General features: G+C 42.0%; 1 protein-coding gene across 3 annotated transcripts; it reads left to right on the forward strand.

The window, feature by feature from the left end:
• Nucleotides 1-264: 264 nt before the first annotated feature.
• On the forward strand, nucleotides 265-24,105 carry ptpn9a (protein tyrosine phosphatase non-receptor type 9a). 3 transcript variants are annotated; one of them, XM_076089482.1, is made up of 15 exons: nucleotides 265-407; nucleotides 2,223-2,433; nucleotides 3,310-3,848; nucleotides 11,292-11,435; nucleotides 14,700-14,789; nucleotides 16,389-16,513; nucleotides 16,834-16,939; nucleotides 18,071-18,181; nucleotides 18,604-18,920; nucleotides 19,457-19,544; nucleotides 19,899-19,968; nucleotides 20,142-20,220; nucleotides 20,367-20,517; nucleotides 20,962-21,169; nucleotides 21,602-24,105. In XM_076089482.1, the coding sequence occupies exons 3-15, from the start codon at nucleotides 3,816-3,818 to the stop codon at nucleotides 21,790-21,792; spliced, it is 1,713 nt and encodes a 570-aa protein (XP_075945597.1). In that variant the 5' UTR covers nucleotides 265-407; nucleotides 2,223-2,433; nucleotides 3,310-3,815; the 3' UTR covers nucleotides 21,793-24,105. The 3 variants fall into 3 exon arrangements, with proteins under 3 accessions (XP_075945597.1, XP_075945596.1, XP_075945599.1); XM_076089481.1 differs by lacking the exon at nucleotides 265-407 and having other exon boundaries at nucleotides 445-2,433; XM_076089484.1 differs by lacking the exons at nucleotides 265-407; nucleotides 2,223-2,433; nucleotides 3,310-3,848; nucleotides 11,292-11,435 and adding an exon at nucleotides 11,442-13,718.
• The last annotated feature ends 591 nt before the right edge of the window (nucleotides 24,106-24,696 follow it).

A 24,696-nucleotide genomic window follows, 5' to 3' on the forward strand; every position in this document is an offset into this window, starting at 1 on the left:
TTTTTTTTTTGTGATAATAGTTTGAAGTAAAGTTGCTTGTGGAATGATTAGTCATATGGTTTTAAAGGTAGCTGAGTAGTAGTGTTAACTTTAACTCTCCACCCTTTGTGTTTTTGCGACTACTCACTTCATCTTCGCTGGAAAATAAAAAACTTGTTTTCTCCTTTTCTTGCGCTTTCGATGGTATCGCTATTGCTCTCACCACCTACACGGAACATCGAGGCGCAGATACCACATTCACCGCCCCTCTGTGGGGGACTGTTGTAACTTATTCTGGGAAACGTAGGAGATCTCTGAAGTAGAGGGAGGTGCACAACGCTGCTGAAGGAAACTCTTGGTAAACCACAATTACAATATGTGATCACGCAATAACTCCTGGAAAGCATTAAGCATCACTGATCTAAACGGTAAGTGTAGCAGTATTTAGTAGCTGGCAGGTTCTTGGTCTTTTTTGTGAGATTTCAGTTATACTTAAAAGTAGAAAATTGATAATGTCTGCAAAAAGGGTCCAAAGTATTTGACTCTTCCAGACTTTTAGTATTTGAGAAATGTTTGACGAGTAGATTTCATCGAGTACAGTCGGATGTTTTTTTTCCTTTCACATTCAGTCACCGCTAAGCCGAGAGGGCTGTCGAAGAGAGCAAAGTCAGGCATGTGGTTACTGCAAGAAACCAGCTATTAGTCAGCAGCACCGATCGCTTTCCAGGAACTGAGCACCTGTTACACTTGTCAGAGCACACAGTCTCCCACACATAAGTGTGTACACACACACACACACACATTGTTACTTCAGGCCTCTGATCTCTATGAAAGCCGCCGTCACAAGCCTTCTAAGGAGGTAGATTTGTTTCTCCTGCAACTCTCCAGACATCTGATGTTTAGCCTGCGTGGTAACTTGGCCTACCTGTACCTCTAAAGTTCACCAATTAACAATCTAGTAAATTGCCTTGTTTATTGTGTGCTAAAACCAGAGTGTAACCTGTAAAACCACAATGTGTTGTTAGACTTCTGTTTTTATTAATTAGTGAGCTTTAGAGGGGCTTGTAATGGGATTGTTTTTTCCCCCAAAACATTTTCTCTCTCTCCAGCTTTTAGTAACCAGTGCAGTGAGTTAAATCAGGCCTTCATCTCTTACACGTTTGATTTTTTTTGTGTGCGGGTGGACATAACGTGGGCAGTGCTTACTTAGCCAATCACATTTCCCAACTGACATGATGTCAGCTAGTTTGACAGGAAGCCTATTGTTGTCCGCTCCCCTTTCCCTTTACTTTTCAAGCGAGACTTTCTCACGCCTTATTATTTACAGTTTGCCTATTCTGGGATCTATTTTTATTTATTTTTGTGGAAAGAAAACATAAACGGCATGTGAATGTACCTATAACTTCCGACCTCTTCTTACAAAAACACTTGAAGTCAGAAGGCTTTTCCTTATTTAACTATAACAAGATGACGCGAAGGTTAACGCAGCATTGAGGAATCTTACCAACTTCTCACACACACTCCCTGTTTTGCATCAGATTACTTTTATGACCCCATTAAAACACATCAAGGTATGAATTGAAGGGCTGTCAATAGTCCTGCAGGAAATGCAATCTCCTGACTGCACTTGAACTTCCCTGCTGAAAGATATTTGCAGCATATAATATTTCAATGGAGACCCGCAGTGTGTTTGTTCGTGGGTCATATTGCAGCGACTTTATCGTACCGTTCGGTGTTTTCTGTTTCCTATGATGTCATGTAATTCCTGTAAGGCGTACTGGATTATGATGTAGCCTGGGGGATGCATGAGTCGAGTTTCACTAATTAAATTGCTATTCTTGCAACCAACTATTGCGGAAGAGCCTGCTCCTATTATTAGTTATTTCCTCTCACTTTATTTCATGCATTAGTAATGTGTAGTGATAGTTTGGAGAGTGCTTTGTGATGTACATGTAGGTAGGCTATAGCTAATGCACATAATGTGCACAAAAACAGTATATTTTAAGTATAGACTACAATGGCTGCATCAAAGAAACCTTCCTGACATGTTTTAAGACGTACAATGCATTTGTTTAATATGTTTTTTTCCACTCTCCCTCTTTGACAAGAAAAGTGTAGTAAATATGCAAATCTTTTTAGTTTCCAAACATTTAACTGCTATTTTCCTTGAAACAAAAGTCCAGTCGGGCTGGAGCCCTCGAGTACCAGCATCCCACCTGTTTAAGTTTCGTATTTGTCCACAGTTGTCTTCCAAACTTGCAGTGATGTCCTAAAATCATGCTTGATAATGCACTTCTTAAACTGAGATGAGACAACAGTCCAGTCAGGACTGCAGAGAAAGTCATTGGTGCCGGCCTGCCCTCCATCCAGGACAGAGTGAGGAAACGGGGACGGTAACATCACTGCAGACACCTTCACACCCTGGACACAACCTATCAACACTTCTCCCCTCTGGTAGGCGCAACATAACACTGTACATGAAAACAACCAGACACAACAAGTTTCTTCCCACAGGCCATCACTCTGATGAACACTTAAATCAGTCCTACACTGTGAATACTCTTCTCATACCAAAATATCCACTGCAGCCTTTATAGATTGCAATTTTCTGTGTTTAATTCTTTTTTTTTCATTATCTACATATCTATTACTCACAATATAAAGCCTGCGCTATATATATACAGTTTATAGACATCTTTACGTGTCGGCTGCCTACTGCACATAGTAACCCAGTCCATGTATCCATTTAGTATTTGTTTATTTGCACTATTTGTCTGTTCTTTCACTACTTGTGTGATAAGATTGATAGCTCTTCCATATGAAGCTGGTTAGCTTAACATACATATAACATAGGCTTTGTCAAAAGGTAACAAAATCCATCTACCAGCACCTCTAAAACTCACTCAACAACATTTCATTTTTGCTTGTGTAATGTGTGTAAAAACTTTATTGAAAATACAATTCTAGTTTTTTTCAGCTTATGGGCCTTACTAACTTGTTACTTCCTGTAACCTTAGTCTCGCTGGTTAACTAGCAAGTTGCAGAGCCAAGAACTAGTTTGCCACATAACGTTAAGTACTCCGTTATTTTCGTTGTAGTGTTTGTATGTGCTGTATGTCAGGAGTCCTCCTCGACCCTCCAAGGTGCAAACTGACACTCAAAATGGTGATTTTCCTGTTTGGTTTCCTATTTTTTATTTTTTTTTTATGAATGAAGGCGGAGGTCGTGAGCTTTTGTCATTTTCTGGTTTTACCCACCAGGGGGTGGAGCAACATGCAGAATGAACAGATCTCTCTCTCGCTCTCTCTCTCTCTCTCTCTCCCTGTGCAGGGCTGAGTGTCTCTCACACAACATAAAGGCGAGGTTCAAGGGTAGAAACTTGCAATTCCTGGCCCGGAGGAGTCAGTGGGCTGAGCAGCAGATCATGGTCTGAACCCAGCTATCATCAAGCCGAAGCACAGCCTCGTCTAGCTGCTCGAGTGCTGTCCTCTTTTTCTACCTCTTCCCTGTCCTCTCTTTTTCTTTTTTCTTCTCCTCGGTGAAATCTGATACAACCATCAGCGGGTTTTCTATGTAGTTTGGGAGGCAAAGATTTAAGCAAATTGCCCCCTCGCGTGTGTTTCGCAGTCATAAACGGCTTCCAGAGGAAAAGAAACATTCAGCTCATTACTGCAGCGATTCAGATGCCTTCCACTTTGAGCGAGAGGGACAACCCCTAAACCCCGTTTTTACACGAGGGACAGACACACAGACATCTCCGCCATCCTCCACTTCATGAAAAAGGACGTGTCTCGGTTAGAAGAAGAAGGTGACCAGAGAGCTGACGGTGGGGGATCATGGCAGCTACTTTATCGGCGGAGGAGGAACAGGTAGGCCTTTTTACAGTCCTTCCACTTCTTCCTTTCTGTGTGTCGTCGCCCTTAATGTCCCAGCCTCGGCCCTACCTGGAGGTATTATCTTTTTTTGTTGGCCCCCCGAGCGTTTGCGTGAACGCGCTGCAGCGATGGCCGTGCGCAATGTGGGTTTGTTGCGAAATGCAGCCCTGAATGCGTAGCGGAAACATTGTATCGATTTCTTGCCGATTGTTATTGCTCTCGCTGCATCAGTGTCAGTTCCTCTCCAGCGGCTTGAGCTTGAAGTGTTGCGAAACAGGCCGATATCAGCCTTTATCAGCCTCCACACATGTGAAATGTTCATTCCTGGTTGTCGTAGCGTTGTTCATTCGGGGGCACGGGCCGTGTTATTACTCCGGGAACGAGTTGGAAACGCTGTCTGCTTCCACATTAGGCTCATTCAGGAATGTACACAGTAGAAACTTTGTTTCTGCCGTGTCTCTAGTGATGTGGCTTTGAAATGGACACACGTGTAATCCAATTTCAAGAATGGGAAATGCATTTAACTTTATTTTCTTTCTGGTCCTTTAAGCCTAAATGAGTTTCATCAATACTTGCTATAATGTGAAACGTTTATGTAAGCCTAAACAAATCTCTAAACTTTAGTTTTGACAAGTTTCCTTTTTGTAACATCCTGGCATATAAATATTTTGGAATAAAAACTTAAAGTGGCAAAAAATAAAACTTATGCTTTATACATTCTATTCTATCTTGTTCATTAAGTTCATGCTAGAAAACAGCAAATATTCACATTTGAGAAGCTGGAATCAGGGAAAAGTTTAACTTTTTATTTTTTTAAAGAGTTGTTGCAGATGAAGTGGTTTCTACTGATCATTAACTGAACAATCATTTCAGATCTAACATGATGTACCTCTATTATGCTTCATAGATTCAGGCCCTGAAGACTTTTAAAAGAGCCAATCAGTCTTTCCAGCTAAACCTGGATTGCTAAACTTGTATGTATTGGTGTTCTCTAAATACAAAAAAAGTAGCAAATATATTAGGGTAGGCTATCCCGAGCTAAAAGAAACTCGGTCTATTAAAACAGTCCTGCAGTAAGCCCTTCCTTCATGAACGTTATAATGGTTGTAGCTGTTTTTTCAAATGTATGGTCATTTTGGAAGCTGTTTAATTGTATAGTGGTATACTGAGAGGTGTCTCTAATATTTTGTCCATCTCATTTATATCAAGGAGGGTAGGCCAGTTAAAGTTGCATTGACTCCTTTACAAAAACGTAACATTATAACATCTATGAAGATGTAATGTAGGACTGTTGTTTCAAACTATTAGCCTTAATAAGCTGGCAACGAGTGTAGCTGCATTTATCTTGATTTGTAGTTCAAACATGACCAGTCAAAGCTATAGTGGCATAAACGGTACCACACCATAAGAAATCCAACATGAGCAAAGAGACTGTAGTTTCTGTTTCTGTACATTGTCAGTTATTGTGGGGGAATAAATATCAGTTTGTAGTATCTAGATTTTGAATTTGTAAGTCTTCTTTGGTGCTTTGGTCTCGTGTGTGCTCTTCTCCTCTCATCATCTGGCCAGCAGAAAGCCTTATCTGGCTACTCCATTTCCTGTGTGAGCCAGGGCCCCCGCTAGGGTACCGGACGCCCTCATTACATCCACAGCCTTGTGGGGGGTGTTTGGTTGGATTGTGTGTGTGTGTGGCAGGGTGGCTCTCTCGGGAGCATACACGGGTGTACTGGAACTTCATTCTAAAGGCAGCTGTTAAAAGCATTTCCACTAGACTCGGGGGAAGGGGGAGTTTATGAGTTACAGAGTGCGTGTGTGTGTGTTGTGTGTGTGCGGTGAGTCTACTCCCAGGAAGCAGTGAAGTGAGAGGAATTGGGGAATAGGGAGAGAGTGACGTCATTGACTTCCTGTTTTGGTATTGACTCGTGCCAAATGGGACTCACTGAAGCAGCAGCAGTCCCACATTTGTAAATAGGTTAGCATGGCATCTGTAATCAGACCGATTTTTAAAAAGACAATGTCAAGGTCAGCCACGAATCCTCTCTTAAAATGTAAAGATAAAGAAATGCATTAAGATCTGTAATCATGACGCTGCAGTTACCCCCCCCCCCCCCCTACTTTCCATCACCCTGTAATAGAGTTTCTGTCTGCTGAGACAATAACACAGTCACCGTGTACATTATGACTCGTGGCTGGAATGTGAGTACAGTAGACAGTATGTCAATACTCAGACATTAATTCCTGTAACAAAGGATCCTGATTGTAGTCAGTAAAACAATGTGAAAATAATCTGTGTGTGCCAGTAAGCCAGTGCGTACAAGGCCATTTCCGTGGCACTGACGCATCTAAATGAAAGGCAGCTATTCATTGATATACACCTATATTTAACATCTCAAAATGGGCACCATGAGAATGGCCTATAAAGGTGGATTAGTGGTTGGCAATATGGTCAGTCATCTATCCCACTATAGGTGGTTTTAAATCATAATAAACAAAACCTTCTGAAAATTCAGTTTAGAAACGTTTTTTGCGGACAGGGGATGTATGATGCTCATTTTCAGGTTCATACTTGCATTTTGGGTTTCTACTAGAACATGCTTTAACTTTTGAAAACTACATTATTTTTCTCATACTGTTTGTCTGAATATATCTGTTTTCCCCCTCTGTCTGAAACGCCCCGGTTTAGCGCCTGTCTCTTTAAGCCACCCTCCCAAAGAAAACATAGCCGCTCTGATTTGCTTGCAAGAAAAATAAGTTGCACATTTGCAAAGGTAACTTTCTCAAGACGTGGGTGTTTTTTTGTTTTTTTTTCTAATTTCCTGCATGTGACATAGGAAGGGGTGCAAAATCTGAATGGCTGGTTGAATCACATGTTTTCTGACCCAAGCAGACCACAAAAAAACTGACTGGGTTGTCTTATTTCATAGTACGTGGGTTGGAAGGAGCTCCAGATACGCAAATGTATGTGCACAAGCTCTGGAAAAGTGAGGTTTTTTGTGATATGTCCCCTATAAATATTTGAAAGATCATATAGAGCTGACACAATTAGTCAAACATGCGGAAAAGTCACTGGTTCCAGCATCTCAAATATAAATAATTACTGGGTTTCTTAGTCTTTTGTGATAGCTCACGGAATATCTTTACATGTGGCACTGCATGGAGCTTGAACGCATCAATATGTACCTCAATGCGACCTCGCCTAACGATAGCTGTTAGCGCCGTTATTTAGCCGAGCAGGACTGTGCTGCCCACCCGCTGCTAATAGCTATTGGAAGCATTTCTGATAGCGGTATCGGAACAACTCTACTAGGGAGCAGTAATTGACTGAACAAGGGAGTGATTTCGGACACTGACGCCATTTTTCTCTGTCGTAGTTATCTGGGTCAGGGTTTCAAATCTTTTTGGACCCGTGGACTTGTTTTTAGGGCTGTTTGGCAAAGAACCAACTGGAACTTAATCTACTAACTCACAGCACAGCATGTTCCTACTGCAGTGAACCTAATCAACTACCTATCGACAGTCATTGTCAACACCACAAATAAACAACCCTTGACAACAAACTGAATTATGTAATGTCAGCTGTTTATTGTTTAAAATGTCTCTGTCAGCATTTGAGAACTACAAACCGTGGACATAAAGACAGCGGAAACTATAAAGGCTTGTGGTCCGATGGACTAATTTAGTCTGTTTAGATTCACATCAGGCAGTTTGAGCCAGAATTAAGTGTTTCAAGAACTTGGAGGAAATGATCTCCTGCTGTATCAGAACTGGAGCAAGTCAAGCAAATATTTATGCATCCTCCAGGAATTGGAATAAGTCACTCCTCCGCATTGAGTCTTCCACTGCAGTCTGGTGGGCTATCACAAAAACAAACCGGTTCATCCTCAAATTCCACTCTGGCGGATATGGCCCCGAGTGCAGAAAAACCAAACAAGACTGGCTTCTCCAGGAACAGAGGGTCACTGCCTGGAGTTGGCAGCCTCTCCTTAAAAGGCTGAGAGAGCGAGAGCAGCTGTCAAACCATTGAAATCGTGGAAACCCGAGTGTACCTGACAGCGACCTGACAGGAAGTTGTCGTTGGCCGACACCGAAGGATTACCGCTTCACAGTGCAACAACAACAAGGAGCCGACGGCCCGCGTTAGGTGGACCTAGTGGACTTTCTGTTTACTTACTGTTGACTTACTGTGACAGTACCACAGAATTTGACAATTCATCTGGTAAGCGAAGTCCAACACATTTTTGTGACCATTACCAACTCTAAAATAGTGACAACGATGGGAATACTGCCTTTGTAAATCTACAGAACTTCAAAGTACGAAAACAAACTTTTTTTTTTTTTTTTTTTTTCACACAGAAGAAAACCTCGTTAACTTTTCACCTTGTTGACATCCCGTTTAATCATTTGGCAGTTTTCTCTGAAAATAATTTGCAATAATAAGACAAAGCATTGCTCCACACAGTATCTTACCTCGTCAGTCTTTTTCCATTTGTCTTGTTCGAGAAGACAACAGAGCTGGATTCTGCTTCAGTCCAGCTTGAACCAAACCAACTTTTAGAAGACAGAAAATTGAAGTCAGGAAGTCATTTTGTGAAACTCGTCTTCACTTCTCAGTGGTCGTCTTCAGTGAGTTCAGCTAGCTATGCTTCAGGACTTGCATGACAACATGTGCTCGTATGTTCAAAGATGGTCTCTGGCGTGAGGTGTGGATGACCTCCCGGATCTTTCTCTGGCCCTCCACTGGCTCCTGCTCAATGACTTTGACCCGTTCCCAGTCAACGCTGCGACTGGTTTAGGTCTGGTGTTCACAGACGGATGATGTCGCAACTCTCCATCTGCTGAAAAAGTCCATTAGATGTGCCTATAAACTCTACAACACGTACTGTTCCAAAAAGGAATAAGCTAGTGTATTAGCTAGTGTATTAATACTGGGCTGAAAAGAGACGCCTAACCCAGTAAAGTATTGGTAGAGTTTTCTACAGTATTCTGTCATAGATTACTTGTGAGGTCTGAAACATTTACTAGTTTAAATTGTTTATATTTGATGCCAATATTGTAGAATCTGCTCGAAGTGATCAGAGATCCATTCACTACCGCGCTGAAAAAGCTCAGGATTCACACCGACACCCCCTCCCCATGAGAATCGGATATGAAGCGACCTCGGCCCCGTCAGGTGCAGTCGTCCCTCATCCCTTGCATGTTAAGGCAGCTGAACAGAGCAGAAGCTACCGGCCCCCCTTGTCTGTGAAAGCACTGGATTTCCTGAGGAGAGACAGTGGCGTCCTGTCTCGAGGCTCAGCGCTCCTCACTGATCGTTTTGTATTCCTAAAGAGCCGTGGACCCCCAGAACTCGACTTCCTGTCTCCCGTGCATGCCCCGCCGCCGCTGTGCCTCACCAGAGAAGCGGGGCTCCTGTGTTTTAAAGTGTGAGCTTTCATTGCCTCCTGTGTCGCCTTTTGACGATTCACTGGGTGCTGACTCGCTCCCTCTGCGGGTGCTGAGGGTGGTGGGGGAGGGTTCCTGAGGGAGTGTATAATAAGAGCAGAGGGGAGGACAGGAAGCTCTTGAAAGACTCCCGGCTAAATGCATAAGTTATTTGCAAGATGGGTGGAAGGCCTTTTATGGTGACCACATTTTCCAAATTACAAGTTTAGTGCATTTGATTAGTAGTTTTTAGATTTGAACTAGTATCTGAACATTGTTTGATTTTTAAAAAGTGTAAAAACAAAACACATTTGCAACTTTTTCCTTTTTATTGACTGCTGTCGTAGCATTTTCAGCCACAGCAGATGGCTGTTTTCAGCAGACAAACATTAAAAACCCACTGTACGATACCGCCACTGTACGATACCGCCACTGTACGATACCTCCACTGTACGATACCGCCACTGTACGATACCTCCACTGTACGATACCTCCACTGTACGATACCGCCACTGTACGATACCGCCACTGTACGATACCGCCACTGTACGATACCGCCACTGTACGATACCTCCACTGTACGATACCGCCACTGTACGATACCTCCACTGTACGATACCGCCACTGTACGATACCGCCACTGTACGATACCGCCACTGTACGATACCGCCACTGTACGATACCGCCACTGTACGATACCGCCACTGTACGATACCTCCACTGTACGATACCGCCACTGTACGATACCGCCACTGTACGATACCGCCACTGTACGATACCTCCACTGTACGATACCGCCACTGTACGATACCGCCACTGTACGATACCTCCACTGTACGATACCTCCACAGACCGACACAGTTGGCAATGAGCTGGCGAACATAGAGGGTCATTTTGTGGCTAAAGAGCCAGATTTGGTGAGTTGATGGAGACCAAAACGGAGCCAAAGAGTGAATAAGAGTGAATATTAGACTTGTATTCACCAGGTGGCCAGAAACTGACTCCAAATGAATGCTAATGTTCCGTATCTGTTTACCATTTTACAAGATGATATTTCTGTCATGTTTTGAAGCCCATACACTACATTTGATTTTGTGAATTCCTGATGCAAGCGTTAAAAACCCTTTTATTATCTACTTCAAGCTCACTAAGACTTAATATGAAAGTAAATAGTAAAGCACTCGGTAGTCTCACTAAGTTTAAAAATAATAATAATATAGGGGTCTAATTAATGCCACGTAATCGGCGTTTTTAGAACGTTTCCGCTCTGCTGTTACGGGGCTCTTTCCTGTGGCTGCAGCTACATTTCACAAGAAACTAATTAGCATCGTCACCATGAAACATGTTGGATGCACATGTGTAAGCTCTACCGTCACAGAGTTTGATGGTCAATTTATCTTCTGCTTCCTGGAGAAGAGGAATAGAAAACCAGAATTGGGTTCAACAACAAATCCAACCTAAAACCCTTTGGATTCAATTGTCATTAGTGTCGTATATACACATATATGAACGTTGTTAGCTGTAAACCGGAAGTTTTCTTTTCCTTAACAAAATTCCCTGGTTATCTACATGCTGCTGTTTACATGAGTCACCCCTCAGTTTTACTTTTAGCTCAACCATAGACTGTCCCTTTTTTTTTTTAATGTTTTTGTCCCTTCATGGTTTTCACAAAGTGCCAACGCTCTCCCCAAGATAGCTGCGGTTAACACACAAGTTGAACTAGCATGGTTTTTGGTTTTCTGCACAAATTACAGTTCACACAGTTAATTCCTTACCTCCCTGCGTACGTACAGTCTGTAAACACGCGCGCAGTGAGCAGAGCATACGACTCTTCATGAAACCCGATCATAGCCGTCTCACCAGGCCTCAACATGCTGTCAAATATTCTGCGAAGCCATAGATGGCGCTTCCTCTGAGGAGGATGTATCAAGTTTAAAGCCCAGTTTCACTTCCTCTCTGTTTCACCCTTCGATTACGGGAGTACAACGTTTGTGACCACATCTGTCTCTGTTTCAGGCTACCAGGCAGTTTCTGGAGGAAATCAACAAGTGGACCAGTCAGCATGGAGTGTCACCGTTGTCCAGGGAATTGGCCGTCAAGTTCCTCATGGCTCGCAAGTTTGACGTCCTCCGAGCCATCGAGCTATTCCACAGCTACAGAGTAAGAATAGACGAGAGAATCACTTCAAATGAACTTGCAGCTGCTTACGTGAGCACAACAGCAGAGCGGTGGAGGTGTAGCCCTCTCTGGTTGCCATATTGGAATCTTCATCTGTTAAACAGAGTGGCTAGAAAATAGCTGATGAACTTGTCTATAAAAATACAGTTAAGATGAACGCATTTTCTTTTTATATGCAAGTGAGAGCATCTTTGGGAACAATGGGCCTTGTTATAATATTCTTAATGATTTTTAACAAGTTGGCACAATTCAACTTACTATTACTACTTTGCACAATGGTAATAACGAAGTTTAGGTGCTAATATATATATATATATTTATTTATTTATTTGCCAAAAGAAGCGTTTAAATGTGTATACATCTCAAATACACATTTAATCCCATTTTTCATTTAATACTTTGTGCCAAGGCATCAATTTTGAATAAAGAACTTAATTCATGTTGCTGGGTACGCTCGCTCCATGTTCATAGTCTACATCAAAACATCAAACACGAGTTTAAAACGACAATTTGTTAAAGAAATATATTTTATTGGGGACCTATCAACATCACTGCTTACATGCAAGATGCCAAAAGTAAGTTAGTTTACTGATTTCAGATCAATATGTGATCAAAGGATAAGTAAACAGTCCGACTCATTCTATGTCAACTTATACTACTGGACACTTTTCTATACCTGTCATCGTTTATACTCAGTCATGAGTTATACATGTATGATGTTGCCATATGTCATCACTCTGTGAAAACATGAAGGACTATTCTGTTTGTCTCTTTTCTCGGCTGTGCTTACGATCATGAGTGGATGAAGGGAGACCGTGATGCTCATGGCTTCTCTCAACGTTAGTCCTACCGAGTTTAACAGAAACCCAAAGCTGCTTGCTGAAACATTGTTGGCCAATTAGAAAGTCATAACGAAGCCAGAAGAGTCGTCATGTGAAGGAATAGTTTTATATGAGCGGACTCATCTCACGCAATAACTCCAATGTTTTGGTGAAAACATAGTTTCCGTCTTTGTGAAACCTAAATTTAGAAACTCATCTATCAAGTCTGTCTAAACACTTTTTCTGTTTCAACATTATCGGAGGACTCTACTCGCACACTGGAACAATCTAATGTCATTGTGCTGAATATCAGACGTTATTTCCACAGAACCTGTTGTATTCTATTAACCTCATTATGACGCGACTGCAAAGTCTGTAGCAACTTGCCTCTGACACCAAACTGCAGTTTAGTGCCTTTGTGATTACTTCAGATGGAAATAAGTAAAGAAGTTGTAAGGACAATGAATAAAATCAGGACAACACATAGTCTGATGTTACATCCTATCTCCTCGTTATATCTGCTGCATTCGGTGGGTTTGAGATCGTATTGGCACAAAATGCAAAAGTATTAAAAGTCCTTTTCAAAATAAAGTACAGCAATCAAACAACACAGTTGGAGGTAGAAGGGTGGAGGTCATTCAGAGCATCTTCTCCACACCCAATAGCACAGTAACACCAGGCCTGTTTCATTGAACACATGTCTTCAGAAGCCGTAGCCAAGCAAGAGATCACCTAAACAGATGCACCAAAAGAAACCTGGTGCCAGACACACACACACACACACACACACTCCCGCTGAATTACACTCCGGGGGGATATTTCAAGACGCAGCATGCAGGCTTATTCAGCTTTCCGGAGAGCTTATCGCGAAATAAGTGTTGCGCCGTCATCAGAAAAAGCTCATTGGTTGAGACAGCTGAGGTTATGAGGTTAGATTAAATGAGGAACATAAAGTTTTACAGGGCAGGGTGTGTTGAGCCTGCAGGCTCCACAATATCAAACACAATGATAGCATTTTATATTCCTAAGACAAATGTAAGAAGTGGATTGTGGTTTCTCGCTGCATTAGGTTATTTATTTTCTGGGGCTTTTGGTTCTTTTTTTCAGCCTTAGAGCTGAACAACAGCTCTTAAACATTACTGATCTCCCTTTTGTTTCCTGTTTGTTTGCTATGTTCTTAACCACCGCTCTGGGGAGAACCGTAAATTGAAACTGGACCAAGTTTCAGACGTGCATTGGAGCTAGCTGTATATCTAGAAGTGTCTGCCATAGGGAGGTTGAGAGGCCACCTGACTGTGGGCCACAGCGTAGCAGAGAGAAGACGTCTGTTCACTCCACATCACTGAAATAGCAGTTGGTGACCTTGGTGATATTATTACCATCAAACCGGAAAATGATGATCGAGATGAAACCTCCAGGGCAGCGCCAGTGGATCAGACTGCAGGTCTCATTAACTTTATGATCTGAAAATAATAACGTGATCTAGGCCCTCTCCTCTGGTCACGTAATAACTACCAGGGAGTCGAGGAATGTGTCCCATTTGTCCCTAAATGGTCTATTCTGCTGTAAATTTCATTTTGGCCAAATTTGAACACGCAAAATGGGGTTTATCTGCTCCGTTTGATCAACTGCAGCAAACGGAAATTTCACAGACGTCTCGCACAGACTCTGACCTCCGGGGCAGGATTTCTGCCTCCTACCTTTTTAAGTACCGTCCCTTCAATCACCACGGTGGGTTCTTAATTTCTGCAATGAATAGTTAGCCTGCATTAACGCGATTTGGAATATGGCTGCCCTCCAGCATAATACACCCATAGTGGGTTATTTTACATGTTAGTCTTTCTGTCACATTTGTTTCTCATTACTAATAACGCATGACTGACTACAACAATAATCTTAAAAGATGAAGGAATAAGAGCGCTGCAGTGAGTGTGAAATCAAGAGGTAACTTCCATCGTGGCTTCTTGATCAAACGAAAAAGCTTTTATGAAAACCAAACTGTTAAAATCAGTGTGAGTGAAATTATGGGGGAATTACTTTTTGGTTTGGTGCCTTGTCCTCCAGGTAGGTTAGGTTTGTCCTATATTCATCCCTGGTCACTGTGAAGTGTATTTGTCTAGCCCTTAATCACAGTTTAGTGCCCACATTATTTAAAAGAAGAAGAAAAAAGATAAATACAACAGTAAATGGAAAAGATACCTCCCATGCTTGGCCCTTTTAGAATGAGTTCAAGACACTCCCACACAACCTCCCTGGAGGTGTGTGGGAAAAAAGTGAATGGAAACCTTCCAGAGAGGGATCCTCCTGACAGGAAAGCCAGGCGGGTGGTTCTCCATTGTTCACAGAGAGGAATTCACCTCAAAGTGACGGCCTGTTCTAGTTCCTCCACAGCCTGACTTCACCTGCTGTGATCTGTTTTCTTCAGGAAACGCGTCTTAAAGAAGGAATCGTCAGACTTCAGCCTCAGGAAGAACCTCTGCGCTCGGAGCTGCTCAGCGGAAAGTTCACCGTGTTGGTAAGAGTGCGCTTCATACCTCCTCTACAGCTAAAGTTCAGTCACATGTCGTAATACAAAACAATTAAAGGATAAGGGAGGTCATTATTTGTTTACTTATTGTAAACAAATCAAATGAAGAGACCAAAACCAATGCTGAATTAACCCCAAAGACAAGTATTGCCTGAGTATCCTCAAATACAGCTAATTCCTTTGTCCCATAGTCCTCCATTGTTGTCCACAAACTATTGAGAACATGTGAACAATGAGACGGATTGTTGCACTGTCGCATGTTCTTTCATTATTATGATAGACGGGTTTCGTAGCTCTTTTTTGGGTTGATCCCACATAACACTGTCTTGGTGTCATGCTGACATATTTTTCACTAGAGCACCAGATGTGTATTAATCCGCAGCGGAAAATAGTCCCCAACAAATGTACTGTTTACTCTTGTTTGAGTCATATTTGGTAAAAACTATGGTGTCAGCTCTTTCAGAAAATGACTTAGCCTTTTTTTAATTAAACCATGGCTTGTTTTTAAAGATCCGAAAATAACAAGACAGGTTTAGCTTGTTTTGGTATTTTCAAAGAATTTGAAAAGAAAAATATAAAATTCCCAAAATGTTGGTTCTTCTGGCCTTAGCAAGGACGTACCATGGCTTGAAGATCAATTGATCAATTACTCTCACAACAAAGCGACCCCAACTCACTCATGTGATGAGCTCAGTTCTCATTGACAAAAAAGGTTGAGGGTACAAATCCTGAAAGCAAGTTCTCATAATGAGGAATTAACGGTCTTTTTGGGGTGCAAGTTATTCATTGACTGATGTGCCAAGTGGATATCCTGTGCCAGATAAATTTATCTTTCTGTCAGCCAAATCACAACCATGAAAGATGCACACACACACGCTCCTGCGTTTCCCTTCTTCCTTCCCCGTTGACGTGCCACAGTGGCATTGATGCTGCACATCCTCTTGTCTGACGTCGGAGGTCTCCAGCCTCGGCAGCTGTGCTTCATATCCTGCCTGAGGTATTTTTAGCCCCCGTGCCCGAGAACACGGGCTTATTTGCTTACAAAAGGCTGCTCAGTGCGGCTTCATTCACAAGTGAAGAGCCTCTAGTTCTCTTGACACCAGCAGCCTTGACACTGATCAGGTCTGACAGAAAAAATATGATCCGCGTCCCTCTCAGGATGAAAAAGAGCTGTAAGACCTGCAGCATCATGACAAGTGTCCTTCCCCCTGTTGAACTGTTGGCAGCCTGCCAGTAACCAGCATATGAACTTAAGTGCCCCCCTGTGGTCATTGTTCATTATTTTTTTTTTTTGCAGAGCTTCCATTTAGCTGCCTTGTTGTCACACTTTAAACCAGCAGCAGTTAACTCATAGAAGTACCATTAGATTTGTCAAATGTTGGTAAAAACATTCTTCACAAACATCCTAATTCATACATCTATTGAAAAATGCAATAACTGTTATTGGAGATGCAGGGGAAAAACAACTGAGACATGTATCCAATGCTAATCAACAGCTCAGTACAGTTTGAGTTGTTGGTGAAAAGGGGCCAAACGTATCTCACTAGACTGAGTGCCGATATAACCTGTTAGTCTTGTGTGTTCCAGAGTGTACGGGATCCTTCGGGGGCCTCCATTGCCTTGTACACGGCCAAACTCCACCACCCGAACAAGACAGGCAACCATGTGGTGCTTCAGGCCCTCTTCTACCTCCTGGATCGGGCCGTGGAAAGGTGAGTGGTATCAGTGAAACGTTATCTGACCAACACTGGGCATCCAGTCTCCCCTGGATAATATGCTCTGCTGTAGCAATGGAGTCTGGTGCAGTATTTTACTTAAACTGGAAACCTTCCCAAATACATCACCCAATGTATTTCCGAGTGGGTTAGTTTTCCCTGAGGGAATCCTGAACATGTAATTTGACTTCCACCGGCTGCTATTTGAAGTGTTGCTTCAGTTTGCTGTCTATTCGCTTGCTTGCATAAGTGAGTTATTGTTACCTTACCTGTTTGTTGAGATATCCAAAACATTAACAGAGACGTCTCTCCCACAGCTTTGAGACCCAAAGGAACGGCTTGGTGTTCATCTACGACATGGCGGGCTCCAACTACACAAACTTTGAGCTGGACCTGAGCAAGAAGATACTCAACCTGCTCAAGGTCTGATTTACAGTGCTGCGTTTTACATTCAATTATTTCATACATGTTAGTTAAATATCTGAGAAAATGAGATGCATTATCCTAAACAATGCAGTGTAATAGTCACAGGATGTAGATTTACTTATTGTCCACACGACTAAACATATTGAAAGGAGGTAGGTTGAGTTATCTGCCATTGTTAAAAATGATTCACTCCTCTTCGGGGTCAGGTTAATACGTAACTCTGGAGTTATGTCCTTCATCCTGCGAAGAAAGCGATTGATTTAAACAGGATTGGTGTCTTCTCGGAATTGACTGCCCGTCCAAAGGGCAGAAATAGTGGCTCCACCGACTGGGTTGACAAGCATAAGAGTTATTTAATCCACACACCATGGCTGTGTAATACTCAGATGTAGGCATACTTGCAGGCACCTGCCAAAATAAGCACCGCTCTAAGTGATTTGTGCTTTAAGGATCTAGTAGAATGTCCTCTGGAGTCAATAGCGCAGACACTTCTGTGGCCACATCGGCATCAGCGGCATGTCAGTTGTGCCCACAATCTGAAAACGGACTGTAGCAGTGCTCATCAGATGCAGTTAATATATACCGGAGTACCACACGAGAACGGAAAGCTTCTGTGAGTATTTTGAGGATAAACTATTTTATTTCAGACCCAACAAACTAGCTCATGATTGTCAAAGGGTGCTTTCACACCTGTAGTTGAGTTCATTTCAGACACAAAGCCCACAAAGGAATAAGTGATTATAAGCTTCATTAGTATTATTAGACTGCATGTCATAAATAATGACTGACAGAGAGACGGGACTGTCCTTTCACACGCTCCCAGATGACTGGTGCAAACTTCCTGAGCAGATTTCACAATCGGACGATGGAGTTATTTGTAGTTTAGCTTCTGAAATCCTGCTCAAATCACATATCTGTGGTCCAGAGTCACTTTTTCAGGCGGTCTCTGGTCGGTTGTTTAGTCCGCAGGGTTCTATTGACAGTTCTCACACCAGCCCAAACGTACTCTACTAACTGGGGAAAACGACCTGAATACAACGGGTTACTTTCAAAGAAGAATGAAATGGATCCTGTTGAATCTGATGCACACTGTAGTTTGTTCTAAGTTGTTCTGTCTCTCTCCACCAGGGGGCGTTCCCTGCCAGGCTGAAGAAGGTGTTGATCGTCGGGGCCCCCGTTTGGTTTCGAGTGCCGTACAATCTGCTCAGCCTGCTTCTCAAGGAGAAACTTAGGGAGAGGGTAAATGGAGGAGCTCTTTTCCTAACACTTGCGCCATGTTTGCGATGAGTGAGCTGGCAATTGAGTGTCATTGATTGTTGCAAATGATTATTTGATTAGGGGGTTCTCTTTGACCACTAATCCACCCTGCTGCCGCCTACTTCCTGGGATGTTGATGCGTGAATCACAGGAGTCGATCACCCTGCCGACATTACTGCCCCTCAGTCATTTCATTAGTATGGATTTCTTGAGTCACCTGATGGTCTACCATAAATTGTTTCAGGATTATTCATGCAACCAAAGACATATAAATTGTAAAAAAAAGGAACATTGATTACTAATCGGTAATGTCAGCCCTCCACCAAAGGTTTCCATAGTTGGCTGCATGTTTTACCAGGTGAACTTATTCCCATCTGTGGATCCCCTTTCTCTTCTATCTCCAGGTTCAGATGGTGAAGATGGCCGAGCTGCGCCAACACCTCCCCAGAGACTGTCTGCCGCAGCACCTCGGCGGCCTGCTGCCTCTGGAGTCGTACAGCTGGAACCAGCAGCTCCTGGCGGGCCAGAACGGCCGCGTAGACCCGGTGGACGAGCTGGTGGGCATTCCCGTGGAAGACGCCTCCATTCACGTCCCGGGACCCGAGTCCATGCGCCCGCAGGAGCTGCTGACGCACCTCGGCAGGCTTCAGCGCTCAGGCATCCATCAAGAGTATGAGGAGCTCCGTAAAGAGCCGCCGCCCGGAAGCTTCCACTGTGCACAGTGAGTCCACAGCATCAGACGTTTAGAGCACTGGAGTTTCAGAACAAACATGAGATCATTTCTCAAAACAAGGAATTATTTAACAATACCCTTGTTATTGTTATTATTATTATTATTTTTTTTTATTTTTTTTTTTTAAAAGTAATTAATTAAGTTTACATGTTTGCTGGGAACAATTAAGGGTTACACTCTGAATCAATGTCGTAGTTCAGGCTTCTTCTGTTCATGGGGTGAATAGTTATTGTGGACCCAGGCTCACACGAGCATCAGAAGCAGGTGAAATGATTTGTTGTCGGTGCTGAAACAATTCATTGATTAGTCGATTAACAGAAAACTAATCCGCAACTGATTTTTCAAGCACAAATGCCAACGATTTGATGGTTTCAGCTTCTCAAATGTGAGGATTTGATTTGTTATGTCGATGAGAAAATAGAATATATTTGGATTTTGCATTGTTGGTTGTATAAAACGAGCAATCCAGCAAACTGGCTACTGAAGTAGTGTCATTAGTACAGTTTGGTATCATTTGTCTACAGATTAGCTTACAACCAGGAGAGGAATCGCTATGGAGACGTGCTGTGCCTTGATCAAACAAGAGTTCGTTTGAAATCCAGAAGGAACGAGGTGGGGGGTTTATTATTATTTCTTTTAATTTTGTTCATCTGCACATTACAGTTGTCATTCAAATGGAGAGAAAAAGACTGCCAGTTCCACTCTTGATCGCTGTCAGCTGTCCAGAAATGTGCCACGCTTCAACATGTTGACAGGCTGCCACACAGCCAGTGTTCTGATTCACAAGCTAGCTGGTGTTTGTCCACAAAGTGTAACCACATTATTTGACTCTTTTAAAATAATTGAATACTCCATCAGCCCCATGTAGACAACTGAGCTGTACAGCCTCATTCACGTCCTAGCACGAGTCTCCTTTTAGTGTTTGGTTTACTTCGCCTTTGTAGCAAAGCTTTGTTGTTCCCACAGAGATCAGACTACATCAACGCAAGCTTCATGGACGGCTACAAACAGAGGAATGCATACATTGGTACTCAAGGTATGACAACTGTGTATTTATTATTATTATTACTTATAAGTGTTTAAAGAGATACTTAAATTTGTGTGTATAGACGGATACGTGGATGGTTTAAGGTTTTCTCCATTACACAGCTCCCTGACTGAACTGAAGTCATTTTAATGTGCCTTGAATCTCCTGTTGTACTTGTGCAGGACCTCTGGAAAAGACCTACGGGGATTTCTGGAGAATGGTCTGGGAACAAAACATGCTTGTTATTGTGATGACAACCAGGTAATCTAAGTTTATTTTCTTTTTATTAAATTCCAAATATAATTCATACTTGTTCTTCAAATCAGAAAAAGGTGCCAGTTTCTCCTTTTTGAAGGTTAGTCAGAATAAACTCATTTCACCAAGTACGTCCTGTCTCTGTGCTGCAGGACAGATGAGGGCAGTCGGAGGAAGTGTGGACAGTATTGGCCTCTGGAGGAAGGGGGGCAGGAGGTCTATGGCCACATGGCGGTGGTTAACCAAAGGGTGGACCACCACACCCACTACAACCACACCACGCTCGAGCTGCACAACACTGAGGTACAGCCATGGACCGAGAATATGTATTGCAACAGGAAAGTGCAACAATATTCAGGATGTCAACAAACAAAAAAAAAAGCATACCATGTGCAAACATGCAGAGTAGAATCAAAGATATGTTTCAGTCTTTCCAGTTCTGGCCCGCAAATGGTTATAGTTAAATCCATCTTCCACTCTCAAACTGGGTCAGATGGAAGCTTCGTTTTTTCCAACTTTGCACAGAGCCATGCTTGTTTCCAGTCTTTACTTTATGCTAAGCTAAGCTAAACACCTGCTGGCTCTAGCCTTTTATATAGCGTACAGACATGAGGGTGGCATTTACTTTCTCATCTAACTCTTGGTGAATAAGCAAGTTAGCATATTTCCTAAAATGTCAAATAATTCCTTTTTATATAAGCCGTATTTCAAGAAGCATACAACTAAAAACATATTTTATCCATTCAGACATGTGAACAGAGACAAGTGAGTCATTTCCAGTACCTCAGCTGGCCTGACTACGGCGTTCCCACCTCAGCAGCGACTCTCATTGACTTCCTGGGAGCTGTGAAGAGACAACAGAGGAAAGTGGTGAAGAGTTTGGGACTTCAGTGGGCGGGCCACCCACAGGGACCCCCAATGGTGGTGCACTGCAGTGCAGGGATCGGGAGAACAGGTGAGATCCTGAAATTGTTTAAGCCTGAATTTGCATCATATCCTGCGAGACGGAATTACAAATTGTGCTTCATTAGTCGGATGTCGTATTTTATGTACTTATATTGTCTTTGACAGCATGAAACGAGGCCAATTTTAGCTGACATAAAAGAAAACTTGTCCAATTGAAACTAATTCTATATATAGGTTCACCGCTTCACAACCTCCAACATTAATTCTACTGTTTACTGGCAGATTACACACGTGCGTAAAGCGTAGCCTGTACAGCAAACTTCAGATGAAACTTAGTTTATTTGCTCCAAATCAGCTGATGGAAACACACATTTCACATTTCTTTTTTTGCGCCATTTCAAATGCTTAAAACGTGCTTAACAATTGGAATGGAAACACATCTTTAAAAAGTGTCTTTGCTAACGAGCCCTGTTGCTTGCAGGTACCTTCTGTGCCCTGGACATCTGTTTGTCCCAGTTACAGGACGTGGGCTCACTGAACGTTTGCCAGACGGTGCAACGCATGAGAACACAGAGGGCCTTCAGCATTCAAACCCCGGACCAGTACTACTTCTGCTACAATGCCATTTTGGAGCATGCCCAAAGGCAGGGCCTGCTCCCAGCCAATCAGTGAGCTTCAGCCCCCCCCCTCCCCGACTTCCCCAATTAACCCACGAGCCCTGAGATTTCTGCAGTCAAATCTGTTAACCCCAAACTGTTGTGTGACCAATTTGTGAGACCAGGAAAGTAAAGTGGGAGAAGCTGTCAGTTGAAACTATAGGCCCATTCTTCATTGGCAGGCCAAGACGAGACGGTGACAAGAAAAAGGCTTGAGGGTGACATTGTGATGTTTCAATGTGATAACATTCTCGCTTCCAACAATGTGACATTTTGTTTGTGCCGAACATATCTCAGACGATACGTGGTAGCGTGAACAAACTGCTCCTGATCAGGTCTGTGGTCGGGCACATTGAGTGGAGTGATCGAGGTGATGTTTGTTAACCTTTTTGTATATTTATTTTGCCACTTTAAACCGACGGTTTAGGGGACCTTAAAGGAGTAGTTCACCCCAAATTAAAAATTCAATCATTATCCACTCATGCCAAATTGGTTAAAACTATACTAAACTTTGTATGACTGCAAATAAATGACTTTTAATTGCATTTCAGTCAAGTTAACATGGCCATTGTGCACCAAAAAGTTACTTTTCTCCTCACAAGTGAATGGCCAATAGGCATAATTACTGAACACAGACAATATCTTGATCAGATGCATGAAGTTAAAGCGCTAAAGTTATTTTATTTTTAAGAGCTGAGTTGGAACCACAGTAGCTCGCTTATCTTTTTTCTTTCTAATATACAAATTGTATTTATTGCATTTATAATTAACTTGGACAAGTCGCAAGTTACTGACAACAATTTTCATTTTGGGGTGAAATGAGCCTTTAACTAAGTACACCATTTTTTTTATTCCAAATAGGGAGCTTGATCTCCACTGTCACGCGACAATAATGTATTTTTTGTTAGGTTAATAGTTTTTACACCTCCTGTGTCCAGGAAATATTGAGTAGTGCATTTTCAGCACATGGCTTAAGTCACGTAGATGGTACGAGCTAGTCTCAGGAGTGTCCATGAACACATGGAGGTGAAACCGCTCAAAAAAAAAAAAAAATGAATACAGGAAGTCTTTTGCCAAGAAGTTGTTGTGTTCCTTTGAAGTTGCATGATGCATTCTCCTCTGCCTTAGAAAGACAACTCAGTAAAGAGGGGTAAAGCACATCCGATATGATCAGCTGTAAACTCCTAAATGGCCGAAACATCCCCACTGTGATCACTCATTAAATTGCTGTCCATGTGAATTCCTCTTTTGTTTTTTCAAATGTATCCTCTGACCTTCCATCTCACTAAATTGAGATTTTTCTAACGTATAGAGACAGCGACTAGTGTCTTTGTGGCCGCCTTTGCTCACTAGCAGTGCCATCGTGCTTCAGTGGTTGTGGGAATGTATCGCTAAGCGCCCACTCGCATACACACGCACACATTTAGAGCCGTCTGCAGTGATTATGCCATCGAAGCCAACATCTGTGGAAGTCATCGGTTAAGACCTCATGAATAGTGCAATACTTCTTTTTGTGTTTGTTTTACACCAATCATGTCTTAGCACTTTTAGATAACTATTCCCAATGTGCTCTGAGATCAGTCGTCATCATGATGGGATGGGATGACAAATAAAACGTAATTCTGTAGGTCGACGCGTGATGCTGGGATAACTTGATTGTTACATTTAGTAATGCTGAGATATCAAACATTAGTGTGACATTTTGGACTCACTGTAAACATCTGCATAGAGCTTTGTCACGAGGTTTTTTTTACAGGGAGGCCAGAAATGAATGATAGAATAGGTGAACAGGCATCCACAAATCTGTGCCTACACCTTATAGAGTCCTTCTTGGACACTTGAAAGTCAGAAATTTTGTCTGAAGTATATTTTCATTATTATTGTGTTACTTGTTAAGTTCTACAGACTGTGGTTGTAATCAGTGCTTTCATCTGGTCCCAGTATCTTGCCATTAGTATAGAGTACATGTACAAAAACTGAGTGTCTGTGTGTCATACGTTGTATTATGCTGTTGCTGGGTGAAAAAAAAAAAAAAAAAAAAAAGTGTCCTTTGCTACAGAATTCATATTGAATTTGCTTGTGGTGAAGCATTTTTAAGTCTGCCATCATCATGCACTCTGATTTTAGAATTATTTTTCCTTTCAATGATGGATGCAAAATGTGCCCTATTTTATTTTTCTATTATATTCAGCAACTGTTTTCATACGATTACCCAGGATATACAGTTATCTACATTAATTTTATATTTGTTCTATTATAACCTATTACTTTATCATTCGTATGACTATTGAATCAAGCTATACTGTATTAAATACAAACTGTCAACGTATACATTCGTAAAGCTGTGGGGTTTTTTGGCTTACTAAGTTGATTTATCGCTAATTTAAGGTTACTAATTTTCTCGTTTTTTGGTATTTTTAATTTGGCAATCACAGTTTGACTGTCTTGTATAATATCAAACATTCATTGAAACTTCAAGACGGGTATAAATAAAATGTATCGTAAACCTGTTAAGACAAAAAAGAAAGAAAGCAGTAGTTCATAGTATTCTAATAAATCCCAAATCTGTTCTCCAGAGGGGACTTTGATCTTGGATTATTCAAAAAGTACACAGTAAAAGTACTTCATCGTGTTTGTGCAGGTAGTCTCAGAGGGCTCATTCCAAAAATATTAGTCTCATAAACTACTTGTGGATGAAAGGGGTTTTAGCCCACATCAAAGTTAGACAAAAAAGCCTATTCTGGGTCTCTGGAAGGGAATTAAACATTGGACATTGGATTATTCAAAAAGTACATAGTAAAAGTTGTTCATATTATTTTTGATTTTAGTCGAAATAGTACTCAGCCGAAATAACATGCTCATAAATTACTGTTAATCGCAAATACCGTAAACTAAACTACACGCGATCCTTTACTTTGAA

The sequence above is a fragment of the Anarhichas minor genome, unplaced genomic scaffold (assembly GCF_050575085.1).
Source record: "Anarhichas minor isolate MPS153535 unplaced genomic scaffold, ASM5057508v1 ptg000011l, whole genome shotgun sequence".
Lineage (NCBI taxonomy): Eukaryota > Metazoa > Chordata > Actinopteri > Perciformes > Anarhichadidae > Anarhichas > Anarhichas minor.

Coding starts and splice junctions, on each gene's coding strand:
- ptpn9a (XM_076089482.1), top strand. CDS start 3,816: ATGGCAGCTACTTTATCGGCGGAGGAGGAACAG. Junction 18,182..18,603: donor AGGAGAAACTTAGGGAGAGG/GTAAATGGAGGA, acceptor TTCTATCTCCAG/GTTCAGATGGTGAAGATGGC. Junction 19,969..20,141: donor TGCATACATTGGTACTCAAG/GTATGACAACTG, acceptor GTACTTGTGCAG/GACCTCTGGAAAAGACCTAC.